The sequence below is a fragment of the Bombus huntii genome, chromosome 18 (genome assembly GCF_024542735.1).
Source record: "Bombus huntii isolate Logan2020A chromosome 18, iyBomHunt1.1, whole genome shotgun sequence".
Classification (NCBI taxonomy): Eukaryota; Metazoa; Arthropoda; class Insecta; order Hymenoptera; family Apidae; genus Bombus; species Bombus huntii.
Window position 1 is genome coordinate 971611 of NC_066255.1, and position 11529 is coordinate 983139.

The 11529-nt window shown below is 43.7% G+C and overlaps 1 protein-coding gene and 1 pseudogene across 1 annotated transcript; both read right to left on the bottom strand.

Annotated features, from left to right (window-relative positions):
- Positions 1-402: 402 nt before the first annotated feature.
- Positions 403-5053, bottom strand: LOC126875568 (uncharacterized). Its single transcript, XM_050638519.1, has 3 exons — positions 4834-5053; positions 3216-4331; positions 403-2966 (listed from the first exon to the last, which is right to left on the bottom strand). Exons 1-3 carry the CDS (start codon positions 5051-5053, stop codon positions 403-405), a joined length of 3900 nt encoding a protein of 1299 aa, XP_050494476.1.
- Positions 5054-11016: 5963 nt separating this feature from the next.
- Positions 11017-11131, bottom strand: LOC126875631 (U6atac minor spliceosomal RNA; annotated as a pseudogene).
- Positions 11132-11529: the final 398 nt, after the last annotated feature.

Below are 11529 nucleotides of genomic sequence, written 5' to 3' on the forward strand. Positions count from 1 at the left end.
GGATTTGTTGGTGCCGATGTTATTTAGGAGAGTGAGGGAATAGGCTTCGTTTTTAATTGGTTAAACGAAGGGTCTTAACCGCCCTCGAGAGAAAGTTGTTAGTGGGAGGAAAGTTGCAGCGTACGTGACAAGAACTGACTTTCCCTTGTTAAGCCGTGGTAGACAATAGTCTCTAGAAATTCCTCCGAACCAGATGTTTGTTTCGTTTGAAGGACCTTTTCTAGGAAATCTATGTGATTTATGGAAGGTCCTTGACATCATGGAAGATACGCTGCGAGTATCCGAAGACATCTGGTTGCCATATTGCCCGCGGTGTGTGGCCTCGGCTAGGTAGAGTGTTACGCGACGTAACATCCTCCCCCCGTTGAGAGGGCACCGATCAAGTGATATGGTGTGCTGTAGTCAGGTGGACCTCTTGTCAGACTTCGGACTGTTGATTGGTTCGGAGTCGTCTGGAGTCGTTCTGCTCGGTAGTGGTGCCATCCGCTTGATGCTCCGTTCGAGGGTACTCGTCGCTGTTCGAACGATAGCTGTGCGTATGATGCCGTCTGCGCCGGGTTGGGCCTTGATGATTCTGCCCAATGGCCATTGCATCGGGGGAACATTGTCTTCTCTGAGAAGGACGATGGTGCCTTCTCGTATGTCGTGACTGCCCTTGTTCCATTTGTTCCGGATATGTAGCTCGTTGAGATACTCTCGATGCCACCGGCGCCAGAAGTGTTGTTTGAGTTTCTGAATATGCTGCCAGCAGGAGAGACGATTGGATGGCGTGTCCCTGAAATCTCGTTCTCGAAAACTGGTTAGTGAATCTCCGATGAGGAAATGACCGGGAGTAAGAACTAGGAGATCGTTTGGGTCTGAAGATATCGGCGTCAGCGGGCGGGAGTTTAGGATGGACTCGATTTCAATGATAAGGGTGTTAAGGTTTTCGAAGGTCAAGAGCTCGTTACCGGCGACCCGTCTGAGATGTCGTTTGAAAGACTTCACTGCAGCCTCCCACAACCCGCCGAAGTGAGGTGAGTTGGGAGGGATGAAGTGCCATTCGATCCGTCGGTCGGCTAAAAAGGACTGGACTTGTGCCTTGTGATCGTCGGATTGCAGGAGATTTCGGAGCTCTCGTAATTCGTTGTTGGCACCGACGAAGTTGGTACCGTTGTCGGAGTAGATTGTCCCACAGAATCCGCGGCGAGCGATGAATCTCCGCAGAGCAGCAATGAAGGCCTCGCTAGTGAGATCGCTGACCAACTCGATGTGGACTGCTTTAACTGCAAGACACACAAAGATCACTACGTATACCTTGATTTTGAGTCGGTTGCGATCCTTTCGTTCCTTGATGTAAAACGGTCCGCAGTAGTCGATTCCGACGTTGGTAAATGGCCGAGACTCTGTTATCCGGGCAGCTGGAAGGTCGCCCATTATATAATCCACTGGAGGGGGATTGGCTCGGCAGCAACGGACGCACTTCTTCAGCGTGCTCCAAACTTGACTGCGGCCGTCGATAGGCCAATAGGATCTCCTTAGGGCGTACAAGGTAGCTTGAGTTCCGGTGTGGAGATTTAGGAGGTGTTCATGCTCGATTATGAGCGCGGTAACTGAGGATTTGGGTAGAATTATTGGATGCTTCTGGTTGAAAGGCATTGGTGAATGACTGAGTCGGCCTCCGACGCGCAGCATCCCGTCCTTGTCCAGAAATGGATTGAGTCTTTGGAGCTTCCCCTTCATTGCCGAATTTCTATCTGACCGGAGAGCACGGATTTCGTCTGAAAAATAACAGGCTTGCAATAGTTTGATTAATCTGTTGTGTGCATTGGTCAACTCGTGCACGGTCAGAGGTTTGCCTCGATCTCGGGTTTGTCTCCATCGAAGGCACCGAGCGGCAATTCTTATAAGCTTGGGCCAAGAGGAGAATCTCCCCAGTATGCTGTGGTCCGCCGGCGTCGCGGACAGACAGGTTGCCCTTTTCTGCTCCGGTGTTTCCTTTAACGGTACTGGGTTCCACGTTGGCCAGTATTCTTCCGGTTGTTGAAGCCATTCTGGTCGATGTTGCCAAATGGTTGTTTTCAGGAAGTCTTCGGGTAGTTGGCCTCGAGATATGAGATCTGCCGGGTTATCGGTAGTGGGGATGTGACGCCAATCTGAGGCGTGAGTCTTCCGTTGAATTTCTGTCACACGGTTAGCGACGAAGGTTTTCAGCGTGTGGGGTGATGTGTTGATCCAATGTAGAACGATTGTGGAGTCAGTCCAGTAAACGGTCCGAGCAATGTTGCTTGGCAAGGCTTGGAGGACCGTGGTGCCTAGTGACGCGAGAAGGAGTGCTCCACTCAGTTCCAGCCTTGGAATGGTTAGTGATTTGAGCGGAGCTACCTTCGACTTCGCAGTGAGGAGACGTGTACAGACTTGACCATCCAGGGTGATGGTGCGAAGGTAAACGCATGCTCCATATGCCCTTTCGCTGGCGTCACAGAACCCGTGTAACTGAATTTCCGCTGCGGGGTTGATTATCGTTTTACGTGGAAACTCCACGTTATTCAATAATGGCAGCTGTGCGTAATATTTGCTCCATTCCGTGTGCACGTCAGCCGGTAAGGATTCGTCCCAATTAATTTTTAGTGTCCAGAGTCGCTGGAGCAACATCTTGGCTCGAACAATTACTGGTGCCAGCAATCCGAGCGGGTCGTAGATCTTGGCGATTTCGGAGCTGATGGTTCTCTTCGTAATTCGAGAGTCGGCATCATTGGTTTTGACAGAGTATAGGATCGAATCGTCGAAGGAATTCCAAACAACACCCAATGTCTTGAAGGTTTGCGATTCGCCTAGTAGCAGCTTATCGTTTACGTCAGTCTCGGGAAGTCCTCGTAGCAGTTCCCGGTCGTTCGATGCCCATTTCCGGATGTTTAAGCCGGCTAGCTTGAGCAGTTCTGTGAGCTCCGTTCTCAATGATTGTGCCTCGACCCTTGTATCGACTCCTGTGAGAATATCGTCGACATAGAAGTCTCACTGTAAGACTGTCGCCGCTCGTGGATATCGATGCCCCTCGTCGTCCGCCAGTTGCTTGAGGCAGCGGATGGCCAGATAAGGGGCCGCTGACAGCCCGAATGTCACTGTGTTAAGTTGATAGTTGTCAACATCTTCATCAGAGTTGCGCCACAAAATTTGTTGGAATTTCCGATCCTCTGGGCGCACAAGAAATTGTCGATACATTTTTTCAACATCGCCTGTAATGCCGTATTGATGAGCTCGAAATCTTAAAAGGATGAAGTATAAATCATCTTGTAGTTTCGGTCCCGTATGAAGTACGTCGTTTAATGAAACTCCGGTGGTGGTTGGGGCCGATCCGTCAAACACGACTCGGAGTTTCGTAGTTTGGCTGGACTCCTTGATCACGCCATGATGTGGTAAAAAACATCCGTCGTCAGTGCAGTGGTCCGTGGTAACTTTCGTCATGTGCCCTAATGCCAAGTATTCCTGTATTACGGCGTGATAGTCGGCTTCGAATCGCTTATCTCGTTGGAACCGCCGGCAGAGAGATATTAGTCGCTTCATCGCCATGGCTCTGGAGGATCCAAGCGAGGGAGTTGTCTCGTTGAAGGGGAGAGCGACCATGTATCGCCCTTCGTGGGTGCGTTGAACGTGATTCCGGAAATGTTCCTCGCACTGTCGCTCCGCTTCCGAAATGTGCGCGGTGGGCGGTCCCTCGTCGATTTCCCAAAAACGGGCGAGATCCGCCTGCAAGGCCGTCGTGGACGCGTGAAATGCGTGTGCGGGTGGTTGCGAGACTGTGCTCCCCCCGATGACCCATCCGAACCGCGTTTTTTGCAGACGCAAGTCGGTCCCGTTTGCTTGACTGATATCAAGTTGGCCGACGCACAGTGACGCTAGTGTTGGCCCGGCGCTCAATAGCACGTCGATCGGAGCAGGTCTGTGGAATCTTGGATCGGCTAGTCGTAGATTTCTGGGTATCTGTATCGTTGACCGATCTACGGGTTGATCTGGGATCGAAGTCGATATGGTCGGTATGATTAGAAAAGTCCAGGTGCGTTCGTATGTGCCGTCAACGGAGGTGATCGTGGCCGTGATGTAGCGTTTCGAGGTCGTTGACAACGTGTCAAGTGTTCCGATCGGGACCGAACATTTCCGTTGGTTGAGTCTCAACGAATTGGCGAGTCTCTCGGTGATGAAGTTCATGCTCGCGCCGGTGTCTAGCAGAGCTCTACAGCGGAACGGTTGAGTTCTATTGTCCAGTATGTTGACCTGTGCGGTGACTAACAAATCGCGGTGGGGTGGTCCGGACGGGGGCGAGGTCAATGAGTCGGTTTTCGGTGGTTCGGTCCCTAGCAAAGCCGTTTGAGGATATCAGTGTTCCCCTGGCTGTTTAGCACTGGGGGAGATATTTGATCCCGATGCCGTCGTTCGCGTTGACCGAGATTCGCGTTTCGGGGATGTTCGCGGCGACGTTCGGGGAGACGTTCGGGGAGACGTTCGGGGAGACGTTCGTGGAGACGCGGATGCGCGTCTCGATCGGTGTGACGACCGCGGGGTCGGTGAACTAGGCGGAGATCGACCGTTCGATGATCGGTCGCTCGACGATCGACCGCTCGATGTGCGGCTTGCACGTAATCTACTGTGACCATGATCTCGATGTAAATAAGTATGGTGTCGCTGTCTACAGATGCGACATGACCCGGCGGAGCATTGATTGAGAGCGTGCCCCTTGCCTAAACAATTCGTACAGAGCGACGCCCGTTTGGCTGTGTCGAGACGCTCCCTGGGCGATTTCGCCTTGAAGACGTCACAATACCGTAGTTAGTGTTGTCCTCGACAGTCCGGACATACCGGCGTCTTGAGCGTCGCGGTGAATGCATGACTTCGCGACGCGCTCGGTCGCTGACGATTGGGTGGTTCGGAGGCCCTTTTCGTAGCGGTAAATGCTGAGCTTGTCCTGTCGCCGTTCGTCCGTGTTTGCAAGAAGTCTATTAAGTGCTTGTATGACGGTAATTTCTTGTCTGGTAAGGTGCATTGCCATTTGCGAATGATGGCTGGGGGTAGCTTCCATGTAAGTAATTTGATCAGAACGGTGTTTGATATGATAGGGTCACCGAGGTTCTTTAACGCTTGGAGATTTATTTTGACCGTCTCGAGGAAGTCATCTATGGCTTCGGGTGTCTCCTTAACTATTTTCGGATAGTCGAAAAGCAAGTCTAGGTGGCGCATGCAGATTTGACGGTGGCAGTTGAATTTTTCCTTAAGTATGTCAACGGCGATTGCATAGTTTGACTCGGTGATGGCTAGCGATTCTATACTTCGCGCGGCCCTCCCAGTCAAGGCTGATCGGAGGTGATAGAATTTTTAGACTGGTGTTAGTTGTTCGTTTTGATCTATCGTTGACGAGAAGGAATCGTAAAATGACTGCCAATTCTCGAGCGTACCATCAAATGTGGGTATTCGAATCTCCGGTAGTTTAAGCGAAGCAGACTCGCGACCGGCAGCTGATTCGTCGTTTGTCGATTGTGACGGCGTAGTTAGTCGTAGGTTGCTCAGTTGAGTAGTTAATCGGAGTTCTAGTCTCTCGTACTCGTCGGCTATTTCAAAGCCGCGCGCGTACTCCTCCTCGTCTATGCTTACGATCTCATTTTGAATGGCGCGGAGCTCTGTTTCGTATGTTTCCAGACGATTTTTGATTTGAAATAGTTCTCTCGCGGACAGCCGGATTGTTCGATTTCATCCAGTTTTTTCGATAAGCGTGTAAAGTGGCCGATGCAATAACCCCGGCGTCGACGCAGGGCGGTAAGTTCGTTTCCGGTGGCCATTATTTGTTCGATAATTAAGAGTGGATGGTTATAACTTACTTCTGTTGAAGATTGTCCAGTTGCGGCAAGAGGTTGCGTGGTTGCGTTTTAACCACCGAATTATACCTCTTCAAGGGTGACGATCCTTGACGTTACTGACCTCGCTGGGGGGGGGGGGGGGGGGTAACGCTTCCGCAGCTGGTTATGTTGGATTCACGTGGCACTGTATGATAGTGGGTGTCACTGGTATGCGCTTTTCACTTGTCACTGAATCTGGCTCGAAGGACCAAATGTTTCGACCGGATGGGTGACAAAACTATCCACTGCCACTGATGATCCGGCTCGAAGGACCAAATGTTACGACCGTTCGCGGAGAGACGCGGTCGCGAGGAAAACGCGTCAGCGAGAGGCGTAAATTCTCGTTACGATTCGGTGAATCGACTCCGCGAAGTAGTCGTTCCCCTGTTTCGGTTAGGATAACAGAGGTGGTTGATATGAATATGACACAGTAGTAAGTTATATTTCACCGTTTATTCCACAACTTATAACGAGGATAGTTACACTGGTGCGTATGTACGAGATGAGTGACTGAGTGATCTGCGGGTGTGTATACCCGCTCGAAGGATGTTGACCGTTCGAAGGATGCAAAAACAGTACTCTTGGAAGACGATGCTGTCTCGGAGGAGAGCTAAGGATGAGTGTGTCTAGCGCACGGGACCATCGGATTTGTTGGTGCCGATGTTATTTAGGAGAGTGAGGGAATAGGCTTCGTTTTTAATTGGTTAAACGAAGGGTCTTAACCGCCCTCGAGAGAAAGTTGTTAGTGGGAGGAAAGTTGCAGCGTACGTGACAAGAACTGACTTTCCCTTGTTAAGCCGTGGTAGACAATAGTCTCTAGAAATTCCTCCGAACCAGATGTTTGTTTCGTTTGAAGGACCTTTTCTAGGAAATCTATGTGATTTATGGAAGGTCCTTGACATCATGGAAGATACGCTGCGAGTATCCGAAGACATCTGGTTGCCATATTGCCTGCGGTGTGTGGCCTCGGCTAGGTAGAGTGTTACGCGACGTAACAATAATCGTAGCGAGAATTTACGCCTCTCGCTAACGCGTTTTCCTAGCGACCGCGTCTCTCCGCGAACGGTCGTAACAAGCCTTTTCATATTAAACATGTAAATTATACTTACCATATTGGAGCAAAGATTGTTTTATTCAGCATAGTTGTTATTTAAGACTTAGGAAAACATTTATACAGCAATCACGCCACTGTGCCCATGTGTGGCGCGCGCCTCCGTACAGGGAGAGCACTTAGGCGGACTGGACTGCCGAAGCTAAAGTGTTAATGCAATTTATGTTACGATTACGTTTCATTTTAGAGTAGACGGCCGCATTTTTATATAGTCCAACCTAAACTTAACCCATTAGAAAAAAAGATAATCATTTTTAATATTATGTAAATAAAAAAGGAAAATTAATTAGTTAAACAAAATGTGTTATACTTTACATAAAGTATAAAGTTCAAACCTAATTGTCTTGGAAAATAAAGCCTCAAACGAAAAAATATTATCTTATATTGTCTATTCCTTTTTCCATGTCAGTGCAAGTACAACTTGCATTACCTACACATAGCTCTTGATTCTTATCATTATGCTCTCTCCTGCAAAATATTCAGTGACACTTACAAAAACTTTACAATCAACATCATCTAATTACATCCATTTACCAATTGCACTATTAATTACACGATATTCTGTGCGATAAATTTATACTAGGTATCCTTCAGAAATTCACCACAATTTTCTTCAAATCTACATATTTAGAAACCATTTTTCAGAAATTCAACATGATTTTCTTCAGATCTGTATTATGATTAAATTTTATTACCCAGTGCTCTAAAATGTTCCGTAAATGCTTCAAAACGATCAGTAAATATTATAAACTCAACTTACAACCATTATTACCTAATGTCTGTAATCTCACGAATATCCATAGCAGTTACTACCGACATTGCTTTTTGCGAAACAGTTGGGAAAGTACCCACAATTAGAAACTAACAGACGTATCCTTGGGACAATTTCCGATTTTCTTATCTTTTTAACTCCATCCATTTCCATATTAATCTCAGTGGTTTCCTATTTTTCTTCCACTCTAACTGCAACCCATTTGCTTCCTTACATTGATTGTGACTAACGCGATTCGAGGTGCGTCGAAAGGGCTCCAGGTATTTCCACACAGCGTATTCTTGGATTCTCTCTATGGAAGAAAGAGAAACGAACTTTAAGACCAAATTCCGTTTACTGCGCTTCTTACAATTAATTAAAATGTTCTGTATAGTATTTTTTCATTTTTTAAAAATATGTTGAAATATGGGACTATGACAGTTGTAACCCAAATTTACAAAGTTATAGTTTAAACATTAGTATCTTACAATTATTTTAAATTGTTTTGATCAGAAATAATCATTACAATTACTCAAATTTCTTTGGTTAGAAATTCCGTCACCGATAATGATTATCAATAACTAAAAATAGTTCATTACAGTAATGGTTATCGATAACCAAAAACAATATTTATCGTTGATAATAGTTATCGGTAACCGTAGAAATGTTCATCTGTAATGATTTTTCGTAAACAGAACACTCGAAAATTAATATTTTGTAATCACTTAATTTTTTCAAAACATCTTTTATAATTTAGTAGGTTTTTTTATTGCCAAGGAGATTTAACTTTTTTTTTAAATAACTCCTCTCGTAGGAATTTTGGGAATAATTGTTATTTTTGCTCACTAGTCGAAATATTTCAAGCTCTTCATACTTTTAACCTTTTAAACAAAGTCAGAAAATCCTATGCAGCTTGTAGGGATCTAGAAACAGCCTGATTTATTTATTCTAATTGTTTTTAGGTGTCTTTACCAATTTATAATGTTCCATTACAAAGTATCGTAAATTAGATAGCCCTACCTTTAAATATAAATAGGACATTTTATTGTAAAACCACGTATATATCTTGTTACGAAACTATCAATTTCTTAACAAATTTTTCTAGCTTTCACTTCTATTCTTTGTTTTCTCCTTACTATGTTTGCGTTTACGTATATTTAAAAACACTAATTAAATACATCTTCAGAATTTTGGATCTTCATAGCCGAAATAATGGTATAGGAACACTAAATTCACACTTGGAATTAATATTAGAATAGTTATATATGTATTTGATAAACGATTCCAAAGATATTAATCGATACACACTTGCACGCTTCTCAGCACTTTCTTCCATACCAGACTGTTAACTCAACAGTTTACATTCCTTTGTTTTCGAGACTCCGTGCTCACACAATCTTCCACACACTGATATTCACATACATGCATCGCTACTACGACGTAGCTAACCTAGTCTAGCATATAAAATTATACATATCTCAATAATATGATTTCAAGTCGTTTCTTGATAAAAATTCCCTATCTCGCTCCTTTTATAAAATTAAAACGTTCTATCTGAAGCATTTAACTAATTAATACATTATTATCTATTTATTTATTATTTATTTTTCATTATCTATTGCTATTATCTATGTATTATCTATCTGTATACTTAGTTATAATTGTAGGTATAAGCTGTTACGAAAAGCTGACTTAATTAAATCGAATAAAGAACAGCAAGAATCACAGGAAGAAAATGTAAAACCTCAGTTTTTTCAGTCTCGAAGTGCCAGATAGAATGCTAAGTAACGATAGAACCGACAGTATAAGTATCAGATGGTAGCGTCTGATGTATGGCCCACATCCATTTGCATAACTGAAACATGCTTCCGTTTTCGAATAAGGGTCATTGCACATCAAATTGATCATTTTTTGACTTCAAAGTTAGGAGTTTTTTTCTGTGAAGTATCATATAATTTACGTGAATTGCTCATTTCATGAAAATGGAATTCAGAAACTATTTTTGTAATCGAGTTGCTCCTTTGAAGGTTTAATGTGTAAGATTTAACATATCTAAATGACATTTCGTTCGCAATAAAGAATCAATACTTTCTGATGTTGGAAATTATAAACACATGTCTGTTAATTCTGAAAATTTTACTTCCAACTGATTTTCAAAAATTTTCAAATATTGAATCCGCCTTAAACGTATGTAAGTACCTGTTTGACAATCGTCTAAAGATGGAATTTCCATAGCGCCTTACGCGGCTGCGTCTAAAATCCGCAGTCTGAGTCTTAAATCCGAATTGTATGGACAACATCGATCGCCTGTCTGCACCACTCTCATAGCAACAACAGCTGATACACGCGTCCGACGCTTGTGTTGATACACATAACACAGACGACTATGCTAATGTCATTGACAGCAATGCTGCTATTTTCCGACAAACGAGTTTTAAGTGTTGCGTCGGGTGTTTAGATACTACGTAACTTTGTAACGATTTCGATGAACAACTGTATAATGTGTACCTTTTTTAGCGTTTATTCACAAAACAGTTTTAATATAATAATAACTACGTAATATTATAATATAATAATAATAATAACATAATGGTGTGATATTGACTGAAATGCCGCAGATCAATAAAATATTAGTTATAATGAATCCAAACCAATGCCTTTAAAATTACAGTACTCACAGATTATTAGAAAAGATAGAACAGATTAAAGAAAATTATGCTGATGAAATAAAATAAATAAAGGAAATAAAGAAACATCAAATGAAATAAAAGAATATAAAGTAATATATGATCATATAAATAAAGTAAAACAAAATAATTAACGGACCAATTTACAAATAGAAACTTTTTACAAGCATATCAGTAACATTATGTCTAATTAAATTATAAACAGTTTACGATATTATCGCTACTCGTGTAACACTTTTAATTTCATCATTCAAAGGAATACGTTTACTGAAGTTGATTCAGAATGTCAGTAGGCGCCACCTTCTAACCACCGGTATGTATCCAAGTTTTGCCTATGATTATATTGTTCAAGTCTGGAATTTGGTAATTAATAGTGTAAATTTACTCGGTAATACTGTGTTGTATATCAAATTTTTTTATCTTTCTTATTTCGTTTTTGATTACACGATGTCAATGGATCAAACATCTAAATTCGCGTCTAATATATTGTTCGAAATGCAATGCTCGAAAGGATGTAGCTGTAAAGATCATTTGCCACATGAAAAGGTTAACAGATAACCTGCGTTATCCGGAAGGATAGCGGAAGCCTTTCGCGGTCCCCCCAAAAAGATCTGATAAGTCCCGCCGGAAGGCGATAGTGCCTTTATATATGTGTATTTATATATGTGTTCTATCCTTGTCTATGGGAGTGTTAAACGTATCTCCTTCCGTATTACAAAAAAAAATTTTTTTTTTTACGTGGAGGAAATCTTCATAGACACCTTACCACCCGTGGGGACGGGCAGAAGGTAGTGCCGGATTTTTACCGGCTAAAACCTCCACGAACGGGACATTGGTACCAGCGCGAGTTGATCGTCGGACCCCTGTGTGCTGAACACCAAGCATCATTAACCAAGTATTCCCAGAAAGTATACCGAGAACACACGCAAGGGAGGGGCTGACTGCTTGCCTGTATTATATTACTTTTAAGAGAAATTTTGGTTTTTCCGTCCCCTTTTTGAAGATGTCCTTTATACCGAGGATTCGAACTCGCCACGCGTCGTCTTCAGATCTGGGCTTTAACGAGCGTAGCTGGCTGCCCCGCCGGCTTTCTAGCTGATTGGAAAGCATTTGATT

Coding starts and splice junctions, on each gene's coding strand:
- LOC126875568 (XM_050638519.1), bottom strand. CDS start 5,053: ATGGAAGCTACCCCCAGCCATCATTCGCAAATGGCAATGCACCTTACC. Junction 4,332..4,833: donor CCGCGACGCTCAAGACGCCG/GTATGTCCGGAC, acceptor CGGCTTTGCTAG/GGACCGAACCACCGAAAACC. Junction 2,967..3,215: donor TCATCAATACGGCATTACAG/GCGATGTTGAAA, acceptor ATATTCTCACAG/GAGTCGATACAAGGGTCGAG.